The 19,281-nt window shown below is 42.2% G+C and overlaps 1 protein-coding gene across 1 annotated transcript in view; it reads right to left on the bottom strand.

The window, feature by feature from the left end:
* The window catches only part of PLD5 (phospholipase D family member 5), a 352,020-nt gene that overhangs the window by 38,149 nt on the left and 294,590 nt on the right, over positions 1-19,281 (bottom strand). Inside the window, exon 13 of the mRNA XM_032591872.1 lies at positions 6,156-6,353. Coding sequence (XP_032447763.1) covers positions 6,156-6,353 — 198 coding nt within the window. The remainder of the gene's footprint in view (positions 1-6,155; positions 6,354-19,281) is intronic.

The following is a 19,281-nucleotide window of genomic DNA, read 5'->3' as shown; positions in this document are numbered from 1 at the left end:
CAATAGTTTAATTACAGAGAAGGCTGTTAAGTTTCCCTGTTATTGCTCCTGAATTAATTTTTTGAGCCTAGCACTGTGTACTCCTTTATTATGAGAAGGAGAAGGAAAACAGATTCTTCCCTGTTTCAGCTCTGTGATGACTTTTACCGCTCAAATGCTCTCATGCACCTTGCTTCTAGGCAATATGTCTCTCTTAGATCAAATAGTGCCTTATACACGCACGTAACTTGTTTTGCATATTCGTTAAATATTTGCCTTAGCAGGCTTCTGATTTATTTCACTACAGTTTCCTGGTTTTTAAGAAGTTCATACTCCATCCTCAAAATATATATGTTAAAATATATTAAACACAAAAAGATAGCCCACAGAATGGGAGAAAATATTTGCAAGTTGTATATCTGATAAAGGAGCTATATGCAGAATGTATAAGAACTCTTACAACTCAGTAATAAAAACCAAATAAGAGCCACCTTGGTGGCTCAGTTGGTTAAAAGTCTGACTCTTGATTTTAGCTCGGGTGATGATCTCAGAGTCATGAGAGGAGTCCTACATCGGGCTCTGCACTGGGTATAGAGCCTGCTTGAGTCTCTCTTCCTCTCCCTCAGTCCCTCCCCAACTTGTGCTCTCTCTCTCAACAAACAAACAAAACCCAAGTAAACTAATGGAAAAGTGGGCAAAGGATTGGATAGACATTTCTCAAAAAAAGATAAACAAATAGCCAATGAACATATTAAAATATACAAATGAAAACCACAGTGAGATACCATTTCATACCCATTTGGAGGGGTAAAATAAAGCAGAAAGTAACAAGCATTGGCAAAGATGTGGAGAAAACAGAGCCCTCATTAACTGCTGGTGGAACTGTAAAATGGGGCAGCCAGTTTGGAAACCAATGTGTCAGTCTCTCAAAATGTTAAGCACAGAGTTGCCACATTCCCCAACACTGCCACTCCTGAGTACACACCCCAAAGCACTGAAAACAGGTGTTCAAATACAAACTTGCACACGTCAGTCCATGACAACACTACTGTCAGGACCCAAAAGATAGAAACACCCAAATGTCCGTCAACCGATGGGGGAATAAACAAACTGTGGCATATCTGTATAATGGAGTATTATTTGGCCACGGAAGGGAACGAAGTGCTGATTCATGCTGTAACATTAATGGACTTTGAAAACATTATACTAAGTGAAAGATATCAATTACAAAAGACTACATATTATATATGCTTCATTTATATGAAATACCTAAAGAAAGGAGAATTCTAAGGGACAGAAAGTAGACTAGCAGTTACCAGGGGCTGAGGGAAGGGGAAAATGGAGAGTGACTCCTAATGGTTTTCTTTGTGGTGATGAAACTGTCCTTTTATTAAAAACTTTTTAATGTTTATTTATTTTTGAAAGACAGAGAGAGAGACAGAGAATGAACAGGGGAGGGGCAGAGAGAGGGAGACCTGGAATCTGAAGCAGGCTCCAGGCTCTGAGCAGTCAGCACAGAGCCCGACACGGGGCTTGAACTCACAGACCGTGATATCATGACCTGTGCAGAAGTCGAATGCTTAACTAACTAAGCCACCCAGGTGCCCCCAAAATAATCTAAAATTAGATGGTGGAGATAGCTGCACAAGCCTGTGATTACACAAAAACCCACTGAATCATATACTTTAAAAGAAATGCCACCGAATGTGAAGTATCTCTCAATAAAGCTATTAAAAAGGTAATTAACAATATGTAGTGGAGGTTCTAAAGACTAATATAACATGGCATTTTTCATAGCAGCACTAGGTTCCACTTAATGTCCTGCCTTCACTCACTAAATACATCTCAGTATACATGACTGATGGGTGAATGAACAAAACTATAATGAGAGATCAGATCTGTCTAGCACCCAGATCAGTAACTAGTCTATATATATATTTTTAATGTTCATTTATTTTTTTAAAAATTAAAAAAAAAATATTTATTTTTGAGAGACAGAGAGAGACAGAGAACAAGTGGGGGAGGGGCAGAGAGAGAAGGAGACACAGAATCCAAGCAGGCTCCAGGCTCTGAGCTGTCAGCACAGAGACCGATGCGGGGCTCGAACCCACGAACTGTGAGATCATGACCTGAGCCGAAGTCGACGCTTAACCGACTAAGCCCCCCAGGCGTCCCCAATGTTCATTTATTTTTGAAGAGAGAGAGAGAAAGAGAGAGTGAGTGTGCGCGTGAGTGGGGGAGGGGCAGAGAGACAGAAAGGGAGAGAGTGAATCCCAAACAGGTTCCACACTATCAGGACAGAGTCCAATCAGGGCTCAATCCCAGGAACTGTGAGATCATGTGACCCAAGCCAAAATCAAGGGTTGGATGCTCAACTGACCGAGCCACCCAGGCATAGCACTAGTCTTTATCTTGGAAAGCAAATTTATAATCTCAAGGGCTCTAAAAAGAAATCTGTAAGATAACAAAAACCCAGCCAACTATGGTTCCTGTCTTCTTATTTTAATGGGGAATTAAAATCAGAACTCACTGGCACCAAGTTATTAGAGATCACATAGTTAAATCTCACCAAGTATCTTTGGGGTTCTGTGAGAAAATTAGAAATAATCCATATTTATATCATAATTTAAAATTTGTATTTAACAATGCTAAGTTGTTAATCATCTAAAAATCTAATCTGGGGAATGGTAATTCTTAGTAATATGTGTTTTATGTGTCTATGTGTCTTCAATAATGTGTGTGTGTGTGTGTGTGTGTGTGAATTTAGTCTTGGGACTGTGAGATTATAAAAATACAATATACTATTTTAAGATGTTTTACACCAAATACTTTCTTTTTAAAAAAAAAATTTTTTTTTAACGTTTATTTATTTTTGAGACAGAGAGAGACAGAGCATGAATGCGGGAGGGTCAGAGAGAGAGGGAGACACAGAATCTGAAACAGGCTCCAGGCTCTGAGCTGTCAGCCCAGAGCCCGACGTGGGGCTCGAACTCACGGACGTGAGATCACGACCTGGGCCGAAGTCGGACGCCCAACCAACTGAGCCACCCAGGCGCCCCACACCAAATACTTTCAATTTAAATATATTTGCTTTGGCATGTTTGGCATACATCACTCAGAAAATTATACACATCCTAGAACTTTATATTAAAATTACTAATAAATCCAATCCAACATTTTTTGGAGCCTTGTGTAAGGTGTTGAGAATACCAATGAGCAAGACGGTCCAGTATATGATCTTCAGAGGCTTTTAAATAGCAGGAGAGATGATCAATAAACAATCAACAAACAGCTACGAAAATATAATAGATGGCACAACAGGGGTGAAATCAAGGAGGTCTGGGATTCCAGACCAATTCCACTGGTGGCGGGGGGTGTCTGACTTTATTTTATACCTGTAGGATTTTATACCTCTGCAAACGTGGTGTTCAATTAATACCTGTTGAATTGAAATTCAAAGGTAGGCTTGACATTACTAGGAAATAGAAAACAGTAAGTTAAAATAATATAATAAATAAAAAATAGAAAATAGAGGCATCATATACTTTAAAAGACTATACCTAAAGGCATGTTTCAAAACTCTACTTATTTTGTGACAAATCATTTGATAAAACGCAATTTGTAAATCTGTCCCACAGTACAACAAAGATCTACATTTTAGTAGATTTTATTAAAGGCCTGGGCCCTCTCTCTGGGGTAGATATGTTAACTTTGGGATCAACAAAGGGGGATTTGCCACCTTTTTAAGAGTCAGAATTTAGGGGTGCCTGGGTAGCTCAGTCGGTTAAGTGTCCGACTTTGGCTCAGGTCATGATCTCATGCTTTTGAATTTGAGCCTCACATCAAGCTCTCTGCTGTCAGCTGGGGGGCTGCTTCAGATCCTCATCCCCCCCCCGCCCCTCCCCACTCAAGTGCACATGCATGCACATGTTGTCTCTCTCTCTCTCTCTCTCAAAACTAAACATTAAAAAAAAGAAAATTTAAATATATGCAAAACCCACATTCACCAATCTCTAAGATTCAAACCGTAAATTGAAAATCCAGCAATTATCTGAAATTTGCTTACCATTCATTCCTTCCCTGTTGCTTCATCTGTTCTACTGGAGCTGGCTGAGCACCTGTCCTTTGGGGCATCATGTCACCCTGTTACCTTCTCTGCATTAAGGGGTCCTTGGCACATTTCCTGTTGTGACTCATCTACAAATTCAGGATACTATCTGGCCTTCTTGTCTTACAGGGTTGTCTTGAGAGAAACTTCAGAAATGAAACTGAATACATGAAGTCATTTTGCTAGTAAAACACCCCATACAATATGCTACTTGCTACTACATTGCTGACCTCCACATATTAAAAAGAAAAGGCTTTTTCACTTTGATGAAAATCTTTCAGTCTATTTTCTGCTATTTGCATTTATGTGAATTTGTTAAGACAAACAACTTCAACATCCTCTTTTGTCTCAATTGCTACATGTCTAAATTTTCAGACTGTGCTTTCATTTTAATTGACAAAAAGGTCAGAATTCACTCTTCAGTGACACTTTCTTCAGTGATATAAAAATTGTTGGCATAAAAGCACTCCTGTCAGTGGGGGACCAGCATGTTGAATTGGGAGCATGGTCTTAAGAAATTTATCTAGGCCCCAGGATCAATTCAGAAGGCTGTTTCATTTTTTTTTTTTCATTTTTTTTTTTTTTTTTTAGCGTTTATTTATTTTTGAGACAGAGAGAGACAAAGCATGAATGGGGGAGGGCCAGAGAGAGGGAGACACAGAATCTGAAACAGGCTCCAGGCTCTGAGCTGTCAGCACAGAGCCCGACGCGGGGCTCGAACTCACGGACCGCGAGATCATGACCTGGGCCGAAGTCGGACGCCCAACCAACTGAGCCACCCAGGCGCCCCCAGAAGGCTGTTTCAAATCAAAATTCTAAGGTCTCACCCCAGGTCCAGTGGATCAGATCCTGGCCTGGGCAATGGTGGGAGGCTGCATATCTGCATTTTATTTATTTTATTTCATTTTATTTTATTTTATTTTATTTTATTATTTTATTGTTTATTTATTTTTGAGAGAGATAGAGACAGTGCAAGCAGGGGAGGGGCAAATAGAGAGGGGGAGAGAGAATTCCAAGCACTGTCAGCACAGAGCCTGATGCAGGGCTCAGTCTCAGGAACTGTGAGATCAAGACCTGAGCCCAAACCAAGAGTCGGACACTTAACCAACTGAGCCACCCAGGCACCCCATGTAAATCTACATCTTCAACAGGATCCCCAGCCAGTTCTTAAGTTTTTAAAGTTTGGTGGACCAGGGCTGCAGGCACGGATATTCACATTGCCCATTCCCAGTGACCCTGTGGGACAGCAGTGGATGGTAGATGTGGGAGGTGGGGAGTGGCAGTTTTCAGTGTAGTCAGAGGCCTGAAGCTGTGCCCTGCCCTCTGGGCCTCCTCCCTCAGCCTCGATCAAGTACACTTCTGCTTTTACCTGTTTTACACACCAACATGCCTCAGATTTTTTCATCAAAGGTTTCTATTGCTAAAAACAAGTCTGACAATCACTGAAGTAGGGCATGGAAAATAGGATCTGGTTCAGAGGACTTGGGAGCTGGTGCCTGTCTTGGCTCCTGCCATGAGGGTCTTTGTGCTAGTAGATAAGCCTCATCCCTTTGTCTGTAACAGGGTTACAAAGCTGGGTCTACCTTAACAGATGGCCAGAGGGATCAAATTCAATAACACTAAGCATAAGGAACTAGGGATGCATATTAACATTCATTATTATCACTAGGGACAGCATATGATTAGGCGTAAAAGTGGGTGTATCTTGGGGCGCCTGGGTGGCTCAGTCGGTTAAGCTTCCAACTTCCACTCAAGTCATGATCTCACAGTTCGTGAGTTCGGGCCCCGCGTCGGACTCTGGGCTGACAGCTCAGAGCCTGGAGCCTGCTTTGGATTCTGCGTCTCCTCTCTCTCCACCCCTCCCTTGCTTGCACTTGGTCTCTCTCTCTCTCTCAAAAGTAAATAAACATTAAAATAATTTCTTTCAGAAAAGAGTGGGTATATCTCACCTCGTCAAGGGGTGGGACAGAACTGATCTTTAGAATTCAGGCTTGCCCAGCACAAGATCACACTCGAACATTCCAACTTTGGAAGAAGGAAGAGGAGGAGCGAGAGGGCAATGACTCACCGACACAAATGCTTGAGATTTGGTGTCGTTCAGCTGAAGCTGCAATTTCTTTTCGTTGTCATAGACTCCATAGAGCCTCTTGGACCAGGTCTGAGGCACTCTGCTCTTGAATTTTAATGAGCTATACAGAGCGAATATCCTCTGTAAATCCAGGACCAGGCAGCTACAGTTGTAGAAGATGACACCGAGTTCTTTCATCTGTGAAATTAAAATAGAAAAAGCATCGGTGCCATGTACGACGGGTGGCGCTATTTTCAGAGAAAGAAAATGCACAAGAATGCAGTTGTAGTGACTCCTTCTCTCACTGCTGTTATACAGAAGTGTGCAGATACAGGCATGTTACGGTGTCTGGAGGGGATACGGTATAAAAATGCTTCAATATTTCAGGAGAACTTTGGCTTGCGTTTTTGCATTTGGGGTCTTATAGATAAGTTTTCCACATTCACTTCCATTTTTACATCAGCTCTTCAGATTCATTCCCTTAAAACACTTTCTCGTCCAGATCCTTAAATCGTGCGGCGGCACCCAGGTTTTCATGGCAGCATCACGGAACGGTTGACATCGTGGATTCTGAAGTCAGACTGCCTGGAGTTAGGCTCCAGTTCCACAGCTTTCTAGCTGTGTGACTTTGGGCAAGACTCACCATCTCCGGGCCTCAGTTTCCTTCTTCCATAAAACTGGGTTAATAGTGTTTATTCCACACAGGTGCTGTGATGCTTAAAATGGTCAGTACCATTAAAGGGCTCAGAAGAGTGTCCATGACTTGTAACTCACTAAAAATAGGTTAACAATTGTTAGTTACTCTTACTAACACTGCACGAGCCTCAGGAGGAACACCCCAATACACCCTTGCAACGAAGGGACCGGAGAGGAAAGGGAAGCTCACGAGGGTAAGCAAAAACACTTGCCCCAAGTGAGAGACCTTATCAGCAAGAGATTGAGAATTTAAATTCAGGTTTCTGACCCTTGATCTAATACACCCAGGAACATAGCAGGACTGGCTTCATCTGAGTCTAGGATCACTTTGTAAGAGTTACAGATGATTTCCAATTTAGTCAATGGAAGTGACAAAGTAAAATCGGGGTCATAAAAGACAGCACAAAGACACATGCCCAGGGAGGGCAGTGCCAGGGATGCCTGGGCCCTTTAGAGACCTGAGTCTGACTCCCCTCCTATGTCTTCCTCCAGCTCCCCAGTGAGGACTCTACTCAGGATTACAGAAGACGTCACCTAGGACTCCCTAATACAGTATGTCATGGAGGTATTTCCCTGTTCATCTATACCCGCCTGGAGTTGTTCCACCAGCTCCAAAGTGACTACAGAATAGATGCACACACATTATTTAATCTGCTGATGGACTTGTCCCTCTTTTTTCTCTAGTGCAAAAAATAAAGCAATGGGCGTCCTTATACATATATCTTTGTGCACCTGTGGAAGTATTTCCCCAGTATAGATTCCTAGAATTGGATGGACAAGCAGAAGGACAATTAGAGGCTAAGAAAGTGGGAGGAGATGGGGCGCTTAGGTGGTTCAGTCACTTAAGCATTGGCTCAGGTCACGATCTCGTGGTTCATGAGCTCAAGTCCTGCATCAGGCTCCATGCCGGGCCTGCTGGGATTCTCTCTCTCTCTCCCCATCCCTCTCTGCCCCTTCCACATTTGCTCTCTCTCTCTCAAAATAAATAAATAAACTTTTAAAAAATAGTGGGAGGAGATAGGGCAGGGTGGGTGTATCAGGCATGTGCAAAGGCACTGAGGCTGGTGGGCATACAATCAGAGCTGTGTGGCTAAAGCTGAACGAGCTAGGAGAGAACATGTATGTGTGTGAGCGTGTAGACATTTTTTGTTTAAATTTATTTATTTATTTGAGAGACAGAGAGAGAGAGTGTGCACATGAGCAGGGGAGGGGCAGAGAGGAGACAGAGAGAATCCCAAGCAAATCCCAGAGAATTTTGCACTGCCAGTGTGGAGCCTGGTGCAGGGCTATGAGACCTGTGAGACCATGACCTGAGGCCAAAACCAAGAGCCAGAGGGAAGCTTAACGGACTGAGCCACCCAAGCGTGCCGAGATATTTTTTTCTGATGGCAGAGGGTAACACTGTAGGGACAGGGGTGGCAGATCCTCAGGGGCCTTTGAGCTGGGATAAATAGCTTGGCATTTATGCTGAAGATCCTGGGGAAGCAGGCAAGGAGGGCTGGGGTGTGAACTGAAAAGGGCCGTTTGGCTGTGCTGTGGAGACAGAAGACAGGGTGAGGGAGCTAGGGTACGATATTCAGCCCCAGGCCTTGGCGGTAGGAGGCAGAAAGATTTACCTGTTCTTAGGTGTTTTGCAATCTCAGAGGCTTCAAAAAATTGTCTAGAGTAGCTGCTAATGATGGCTAATCTTGTGCCAGATTGAGGACGGGCCCATCCAGCTGTTTGCCCACAGGGTCTCTGGAATATTCGGCTCTGCATCTGACCCGCAAGCTCTTGTACCTTTTTGGGTTAGAGCAACACTGCCACCTTATCTTCTCCTGGGGATCCTTTTGCATTTCACATTGTTCTAGTTCAGCAGGTATAATACCCAGGCTCTTTGTCTGGGGTGGCGGTAGGTGGGAGAATCTGAGATCTGCCTCCCGTGTGGGTAAGGAGCTGTCCTCAGGACCAGAGCCTCCCTGACATGCTTCTTCGTCTGCCAGACTCAGGCAAGGTTAGTGCACATCCAGGGGGCCAGAATTCTCTGGTGGGGTTTGGCTCATAAAGTCAGCCTTGCCTCTCCGGGTTCAAGACATCAGTTTCCTGGCCATCTTCATCCCCTGTAGCACTGCCTGACCCATCCCGCCAAGGCTGCCTCGAGAAGAAGGACTTGTGCTGTGTGTCAGGATGAGCTCCCCTCAGCATCTGCAGGATTGTGGCTGGTGACCCTCCCTGGTTTTAAATTCGGTGGAGGCACATTTGCATCTTAATCCTGCAACTTGCTTGTTGACTAGCCTTGGGCAAATTACTTAATTCTTAAATTTCAGTTTATTGTTCAGTGAGGACAATATGGGTCTCCCAAGGTATGCAGTTAGGATAATATAATTTTGGTAGCTAGTGTTGATGGAGTGCTTAGTTGGTGTGTGTACTGGGTTGAATAGTGCTCCCTCCCCCCAAATTCATTTCCGCCCGGAACCTGTGAATGTGACCTTCTTGGGAAATGCGGTCTTTGCAGATGCAATCAAGATGAAGTCATACTGAATTATGGTGGGTCCTAAATCTAGTATGACTGGTGTCCTTATAAAAAAAGGAAAATTCAGGCAGACGCACAGGGGGAGGGCTATGTGAAGACGGAGATTGGAGTAACACACCTACAAGCCAAGGAACACAAAGCATTACCAGCAACAGCCAGAAGCTAGAAGGAGGTGAGGAAAGACTGTCCCCTAGAGCCTTCCGGGAGAGCGGGGCTCTGCCAACACCTTGATTTCGCATTTCTAGCCCCCAGAACTGTGACTGAATAAGTACGTTCCTGCTCTTGGAAGCCACCAAGTTTGTGGCTAGTCGTTATGGAAGCTCTAGGAAACATACACGGTGCCTCATCGGCTTTCCTCCTGAAAGTGGGTCAGGTAGATACAGTGTCCATCCCCATTTTACAAGGGGGAAAATGAGCTTGGATAATTTGCTCCCTGGGAGATGACACAGCTGAGATTTCAACTCGGAAGGCTGCATGCCTAACCACTATGATAATACCCCACTTAGCACCTGGCTAGAATACAGTCCATGGTACCTCCTGCTACAAATTCTGTGAAGCCTTTTCTGGCCAACCCATTGTCTGCTTTGTTTAGTACTACACCTGTTGCCTGTTTCTGATGTGGCATGTCTTACACTATATCATAATTAAAACAAATTATGTGTCTGTTTTTCCTAAGCGACTCTACAGTCTCTGAAGAGACTACGTCAGGTTCATAGTTTGTTTTTTTTTTTTCCGGGGCTGGATTATAATACTTGCCTAGAAAATGTTCATTGAATGAATGCCTGCCCTTGGAAATGAATAAATGGTGGTCAGAGATGAAAACAAGTTCCCTTCTGAATCCAGGAGCCCAAGCTCCAGGTTAGCCCAATGCCTTCTGATCCTGAGTACATGAATTTAATGAGAATCTCTCTTCTGGTACCGAAGGAGCAGAAAACCTGGCGATGGCCACACCCAGAGACCCGCCCGGAAGATTTTCACAAGCATGGTGCTGAGTGGTCAGTATCAGTGGCAGGCCTTACATTGGTCAGTGAACTAGCTGTCCTCTAGACATGCTTCCTGCACCTACCAACATGGGACACAGAGACCAACATGAGCTTGTCTTTTGAATGCAGACTGCCTCAAACAGGTGCACACTATCCAAGTCCCAGTGGAGTCTAAGACAGAATACCACTGAAAGTAGAAATCTAGGGGATCATTTGATTTTTCACCCAAAGGGGAACTCATTGATCCTTATTCTTTTTACTATGTTTGGATCTCATGGGTGCCTTTGGTTTTCCCACCTCAGACCTTCAGTGTTTTCAGGTTACTTGTTCACACATGACAAACATGTATTTTTGGAGACCTCTGACCAAAGGCTGAATAAGAATGCCATGATTCCCTGTCCACCTCTTTACTCAGGAATACATATCTGCTAGTCTTCAAGTGGAAGTTATGCCCCTTTGTTGTGGTTGGGGGCAGATTAAAGCAAACAGTAGTTGTTGGGGAACAAAACCACATCCTCCCCACACCCTGTCATTCTCTACTGATTCTGTCCTGATATGTAGAATGATATTAAACGTAGTCACAACACTACTGTGAGCTTCCCGTAATTGTGAAGAAAGACAACCACTTTTTAATGATACGACATGATGCATCTGGGTAAGTACTAATATAAAATTTGACATCTAGAAGGGTGCCAGGATGGCAATTCTGATAGCCTTTCCCTGCAAGTGAATGAGAGAGAGGTCTCTCAATATGACTTAATCATGACACATGACACAGTAGGTCATCTCCTGGAACGGGCTCTGAAGACAGACTAACTCCACCATGAGAAGGCACTTAACCTCATCTGTAAATGGACGTACATCAAAGGACCACTATGAAGAATAAATGGAACGAAATGCATGTAAAACACTCATCTCAGTGCCTGGCTCAGACAGTGTTAGCTTCCGTTCTACCAAGATCTAGCTTTCTTCTGCTTCTCCTGAGAAGGATGCTTCTACTATACTCTTGCTCTAAAAGGGGCACAAATTTGTTTGAATTAAACAAAAGAGGTGCCAAAATTCTTTATCCATGTACAATTTTACTTTAGCCACCAACAGATTCCAGACACTTTAGTCACAAGTGTGAGGGTAGGAAGTCACTCCTCAGACACCATTTGTGGTAGGTAGACTTGGTGCCAGAATGGACACAACCGAATAGCTATTTCAGATGGATGAAATACGACATTTTCACTTGCTTCTCTGGGTCAGCCCTTTCTGGTCTTGAGCTTGATCCTTTATCAGATGATCGTGGGGTGCCAGAAGGACAGCACAGTGGCCGGAACAAATTGGTGTAAGAAAATAGTAAGGTGCCACTGGACAGAGCTGAAGAAGGACACCACAGGGGAAAGGAGTACACTGAAGTGAGACCATGGGGTGATGTAAATGGCTGGTGAAGGATCTCCATGGGGGCAAGAGAATGACTAAAGGTTTTTTTTTTTTTTTTTTTCAACGTTTTTTATTTATTTTTGGGACAGAGAGAGACAGAGCATGAACGGGGGAGGGGCAGAGAGAGAGGGAGACACAGAATCGGAAACAGGCTCCAGGCTCCGAGCCATCAGCCCAGAGCCCGAGGCGGGGCTCGAACTCACGGACCGCGAGATCGTGACCTGGCTGATGTCGGACGCTTAACCGACTGCGCCACCCAGGCGCCCCTAGAATGACTAAAGGTTTAAGGCAGGACAGTGACAAAGTAGCACGGTTGTACCAGCTTTATGTGGACTTCTCCACTGAAGTCTCAAATCTGGACATGCAGGTCATTTGTGAAAGCCTCCAGCCTTACATGAAGGTGGAGGGAACAGTGACCTTTGCCTGAGCCTATGGAACCCAGTGCCCAGACCTTTGAGGCCAACTTCCCTTAGAAGTCAGCCCACTGGGGAACCATCTTGAGAGTAAAAATTTAAGGCTCCAGTCATTGGGTTTCCAGGGAATTTATAATTTTCAATAAATTAAAAAAATAATTTATCCAATGTTTAAATTACCAACTGCATGTCAACAAAGAGGATGTACAGGAAACATGCCTCCACAAAATGAAGGCTGTATATGAAAAACCCACATCTAACATCAAACTCAGTGGTGAAAAACTGAGAGGTTTTCCTCTAAGGTCAGGAACAAGGCAAGAATATATCCACTCTTGCCACTTTTATTCCACATAGTATTCGAAGCCCTAGCCATAGCATTTAGATAAGAAAAAGAAATAAAAGGCATCCATATTGGTAAAGAAGAGTTAACCTGTCATTATTTGCAGATGATATGATACTACACATAGAAAGCCCTAAAGACTCCACAAAAAAGTAATAGAACTAATACATGAATTCAGTAAAGTTGTAGCATGCAAAATTAATACCAGAAATTGGTAGCATTTTTATGTTCTGACAACAACGTAGCAGAAAAATAAATTGATAAAACAACACCATTTGCAAGTGCACCCAAAAGAATAAAATGCCTTAACCAAGGAGATGAAAGACCTGTACTCTAAAAACTATAAAACATTGATGAAAGAAATTTAAGATGACACAAACAAATGGAAGGATATGCTATGCTTGTAGACCGAAAGAATTAATATTGTTTAAATGTCCATACTACCCAAAGCAATCTACAGACTCAATTCAATCTCTATCAAAATGCAAAGAGCATTTTTCACAGAACAAGAACAAGCAATACTAAAATTTGCATGGAACCCAAAAGACCCGGAATAGCCAAAGCAATCTTGAAAAAGAGGAACAAAGCTAGATGTTATCACAATCTCGTATTTTAAGATATACTACAAAGCTGTAGTAATCAAAACAGTATGGTGCTGGCACAAAAACAGACACAGAGATCAATGGAACACAATAGAGAGCCCAGAAAAAACCCCCACACTTTTGTGGTCAATTAATGTATGAAAGAAGAGGCAAGAATATAAAATGGGGAAAAGGCAGTCTCTTCAATGACAGGTTCTGGGAAAACTGGAAAACTACATGCAAAAGAATGAAACTGGACCACTTTGTTTCACCATCCAGAAAAATAAACTCAAAATGCATTAAAAACCTAAATGTGAGACCTGAAACCATAAAACTCCTAGAAGAGAACACGGCCAATAATTTCTCTGACATTGATTATAGCAACATGTCTCCTAAGGCAGGGAGAACAAAAGGAAAAATAAACTATTGGGACCTCATCAAAATAAAAAGACAGTGAAGGAAACCATCTACAATACAAAAAGACAAATTACTGAATGGGAGAAGATATTTGTAAATGATATATCTGACAAGGGGTTGGTATCCAAAATATATGAAGAAGTTATACAACTCAATACTAAGAAAACAAACAATCCAATTAAAAAATGGACAGAGGCATCTGGGTGGCTCAGTCAGTTGAGCATCAAACTCTTGATTTTGGCTCAGGTCATAATCTCACGGTTTGTGGGTTTGAGCCCTGCATCGGGCTCTGTGCCCACAGTGCAGAGCCTTCTTGGGATTCTCTGTCTCTCTCCCTCCCTTTTCACCCCTCTCATGTGCTCTCTCTTTCTCAAAATAAATAAAATAAATTAAAAAAATAAAAATAAATAAAAAGTGGATAGAAGACCTGAGTAGACATTTTTCCAAAGAAGATATACAGATGGCCAACAGACACATGAAGAGATGCTCAACATCATTAATCATCATGGAAGTGAAAATCAAAAGCACAAGAAGATATCACCTTACACCGGTCAGAATGGCTAAAATAAAATTTAAAAAAAAGACAAGAAAAGATAAATGTTGGTGAGGATGAGGGAAAAAAGGAACCCTCATGTATTATTGGTGGGAGTGAAAATTGGTGCAGCCACCATGGGAAACAGTATGGAGGTTCCTCAAAAAATTAAAAATAGAACTACCATATGATCCAGTAATTCCACTACTTGGTACTTGCCCACAGAAAGTGAAAACACTAATTTGAAAAGGTACAGACATCCCTGTTTATTGCAGCATTATTTATAATAGCTCAAATATACAAAAAACCTGTATCCATTGATAGATGAATGGAAAAGAAAGATGATATATACATATATATCATATATAGATATATGGTATCATATATAGATACCATATATAGGTACATACGTATATATAATGGAATAGTACACAGCCATAAAAGGGATGAGATTGGGTCATTTGAAACAACATGGATGGACTTAGAGGGTATTATGCTAAGTGAAATAAGTCAGGCAGAGAAAGACAAATACCATATGATCTCACTCATGTAAAATCCAAAAAACAAAACAAATGAATAAACCAACAAACAAAAAGCAGAATCAGATCTGTATAAACAGAACTGATGGTTGTCAGAGGGGAGGGGAGCTGGGGATTGTGCAAAGTGGGTGAAGGGAAGTGGGAGATACAGGCTTCCAGTCATGGAAAGACTAAGTCACAGGAATAAAAGGCACAGCATAGGGAATATAGTCAATGGTATTGGGACAGCTGACAGCTACACTTGTGGTGAGCATAGCATAACACATAGAGAAATTGAATCACTAGGTTGTATACCTGAAACTAATGTAACATTGTGTGTCAACTGTACTCATTTTTTTAAAAAAAAGTACCAACTAGATGCCAGCTTTGGAAAACAAGTGTCACAGAGCTCTGTTAGTGCTACTTTATGAATGGGAATAAATGAAATGTTCTTTCAAAAAAATTTTTTTTAATGTTTATTTATTTTTGAGAGAGACAGACAGAGTGGGAGCAGGGGAGGGGCAGAGAGAGAGGGAGACACAGAATCTGAAGCAGGTTCCAGGCTCCATCCAACCTGTCAGCACAGAGCCCAAAGTGGGGCTTGAACCCACAAACCGTGAGATCATGACCTGAGCCGAAGTTGGATGCTTAACTGGCAACCACCCAGGTGCCCCAAAATGTCATTCTTTCTTAAGGAAAATGAATTTTATCAAATATCAAATTAATATATTTAAAAAATTAAAAGAATGTAAAAGACTGGCATGTGGAAACATTCTGATAGTTCTATCATACATGGGACACTATTACTTTTCTGTTCAGCAAGAGTGTATGGTTGTTTTCCAGACCCATAGCAGTGGTCAAAATGTATGTGCCAGGCTAATTACATTCATGACCTGATTATATCTGTATCTATATTTACATCCATGTCTATAAACAGATCCACATCCAGATCTACATCCACATCCACAACCAGGTCTACAATTATATCTACGCTCCCATATTCATCTCCAACTACATCTCCGTCTCCATCTACAACTACAACGACATCTACAACTACAACTACATCTACATCTACAACTACATCTACAACTACAACTACAACTACATCTGCATCTACAACTACATCTACACCTAGGACTACATGTACACCTCCATCTACAACTACAACTACATCTACATCTCCCTCTCCATCTACACCTACAACTACAACTACAACTACATCTACATCTACAACTACATCTACATCTACAACTACAACTACATCTGCATCTACAACTACATCTACACCTAGAACTACATGTACACCTCCATCTACAACTACAACTACATCTACAACTATAACTACATCTACATCTCCCTCTCCATCTACAACTCCATCTACACCTCCATCTACAACTACATCTCCATCTACAACAACTACAACTACATCTCCCTCTCCATCTCCCTATCTTCTTCTGCCAGCCAAGCACCACGACAGGTCTGAGGCTACAGCAGAGAACAAGTTATACTTGGTCTCTATCCTCAGGGATCTTGGAGCACAGACTATAGCAGGGAATACAGACCAAACCATGAAGGTATGAACATTTGGTATTTTATGAGAGCAGTCCATGTTTTGAGGTGGATGTTCTTATTCAATGTTAGAGATAAAAGCACTGAGACCCTGGTCACTTTTCTAATATGTAGGAGAGCTCACCTGTGACCCAGTTTGTTCTGACTCCTTAGTCTGTTCTTTCCACTGCATCACCAGACTTAGGCTGTCTGCACCCCTATATCCTTGGGGAAACTTCCCTAGTACTTTCTTCCATTCAAAAGGAATTCTTTGTTTATTTTTTTTTAAATTTTTTTTTCCACGTTTTTATTTATTTTTGGGACAGAGAGAGACAGAGCATGAACGGGGGAGGGGCAGAGAGAGAGGGAGACACAGAATCGGAAACAGGCTCCAGGCTCCGAGCCATCAGCCCAGAGCCTGGCGCAGGGCTCGAACTCACAGACCGCGAGATCGTGACCTGGCTGAAGTCGGACGCTTAACCGACTGCGCCACCCAGGCGCCCCAGGAATTCTTTGTTTAAAGAGGGGTTCACTTGCTCTACCAACCTCAGGACACTTCTGTCAAACTGAGTGTCTGGAGAGACAGGCTGGAGATCACCAACTAGAGGTGGTTCTAAATGTAAATGTCAATACTCGAACAAAATCTGACTCTCGATGGAGGCATGGAAGGTGGAGGGCAAGAGGCTGTAATTGAGGCAGAGCATGTTTAGGTCAGGCTTGGAGTCTCACTGAAGTCAATGGACAGTGTTGTTTTCTTTTTTTTTTTTTTTTTTAATTTTTTTTTCAACGTTTATTTATTTTTGGGACAGAGAGAGACAGAGCATGAACGGGGGAGGGGCAGAGAGAGAGGGAGACACAGAATCAGAAACAGGCTCCAGGCTCTGAGCCATCAGCCCAGAGCCCGACGCGGGGCTCGAACTCACGGACCGCGAGATCGTGACCTGGCTGAAGTCGGACGCTTAACCGACTGCGCCACCCAGGCGCCCCATGGACAGTGTTGTTTTCAAGACTCACTCCAGTTCTCCATGGAATATGACAGGTAGCTTGGTTGGATTCCCCTGGGAAATCCAGGATGATGAAAGCAGATGTTTCATGAAAGAAAAACGAGAGCAAATCTTTGTCAAATGTTTGGGCTTACAGACCAGACAGAGTTGTATTAACATTATGGTTCTTTAACTCATGAGCTGTATGACTTTGGACTAGCTCGTCAACCTCTTTATGCCCCTGAGAAAGATAATAGCAGCTCTTGACATCTGGAAGCCAGCATGGGACTGCCAGCTTGGCCTTGATGTTTTAAGGAGCTGGCCTGGTGCTCACAGCTGTGCCTTGGTGTTCTCCTGTTAAACATAAGCCATTTCTAGCACACTAACAACAAAACAAAAACAAATGTTTTGTCTGGATACAGACAAAAACATGAGCACTGTCCAAACCATAAAAAGGACCAAAGATCCCCCCATATGGTTTTAGCTTCACTGGATTCCCTCTCCCATATAGATAAGATTTATTAAGACACCCAATCATAAAATTGCTCCTACTTCATGATACCATCCAATCTTGAGCAAATCCCTGCTTCCTAAAATCTTCCCCCAAATCACCTAAGCCTTAATCCCATAAGTCCTTTCTAAAACCTGCTTATTGAGACACCCCTTGTTTTGCCAGTGTGTGCTCTCCCTTGTAACAAGCAACTTGCTCAACTTCAGCGTGCTTGCTGGTCTTTGGCTGGAGGGTAATGCCACCACCTTATTCTCAAGACAACCACTTAAAAAGGTTGTTAAAGACAGACAGACCAGGGCAGCAGAGCACAGAGACCAGTACTCAATATGTATTGACTGTTGTTTTTCTATTTTAAGTCGTATTATAGAGGGAAGTGTTAGGTATTCCATATTGTTCCAGTTGTAACAGCAAGTTGCCTAGGTAGCAGATCAAGAGGTATTTAGGGGGAAGGAATGAATAAAGTCACTAATGGCTCTTGTGCAAAGGCATAAGGAAGGGCTGCATTTTGGGAAGGGGCTTCACCCATTAGAACCTAAGGTCCAATAATGCTCCTGAGACACTTTCAGTGTTGCTCTGACTTCTGGTCTCTGCATGTTATACACACACACACACACACACACACACACACACACACACACCATGTTTTGGAATGTACACCATTAAACATTTTAATTTGGTATCTGGTGAACTAATTATTTAAAAGCTAGTGGAAAATTGGTTTCATATTTAGATCTTTAATCCATTTTGAGTTTATTTTTGTGTATGGTGTAAGAAAGCAGCCCATTTTCATTCTTTTTCATGTAACTGTCCAGTTTTTCCAGTGCCACTTATTGAAGAGAGTGTCTTTTCTACATTGCGTATTTTTGCTTCCTTTGCCATAGATTAAGTGACCGTATAATCATTGGTTTATTTCTGGGCTCTCTATTCTGTTCCATTGATCTATGTGTCTATTTTTATGCCAGTACCATACTGCTTTGATTACTACAGATTGGTAGTATGATCTGGGATTGTGATAACTCCAATTTTGTTTTTCTTTTTCATTTCTTTCTTTCTTTTTTTATATTGTTTAAATCCAAGTTAGTTAACATACAGTGTAATAATCATCTCAGGAGTAGAATTTAGTGATTCATTACTTACATCTAACACTCAGGGTGCATCCCAGCAAGTGCTCTCCTTAATGCCCAACACACATTTGGCCCATCGTCCCACCCAGCACCCCTCCAGCAACCCTAAGATTGTTCTCTGTATTTAAGAGTTTCTTATGGTTTGCCTCCCTCTCTTTTTTTATCTTATTTTTCCTTCCCTTCCCCTATGTTCATCTGTTTTGTTTCTTAAATTCCACATATGAGTGAAATCATATATTTGTCTTTCTCTGAATGACTTATTTTGCTTAGCATAATACATTCTAATTCCATCCATGTTGTTGCAAATGGCAAGATTTAATTCTTTTTGATCACCAAATAATATTCCATTGTATACAGATATACACCACATCTTCTTTATCCATTCATCAGTCCATGGACATTTGGGCTCTTTCCATAATTTGGCTATTGTTGATAGTGCTGTTATAAATGTCGGGGTGCATGTGCCCCTTCGAATCAGCATTTTTATATCTTTTGGATAAATACCTAGTAGTGAAATTGTTGGGTTGTAGGGTTCTTCTTTTT

Source organism: Lynx canadensis, chromosome F1, assembly GCF_007474595.2.
Source record: "Lynx canadensis isolate LIC74 chromosome F1, mLynCan4.pri.v2, whole genome shotgun sequence".
Classification (NCBI taxonomy): Eukaryota; Metazoa; Chordata; class Mammalia; order Carnivora; family Felidae; genus Lynx; species Lynx canadensis.
This window is presented reverse-complemented; position numbering and strand designations above follow the sequence as displayed.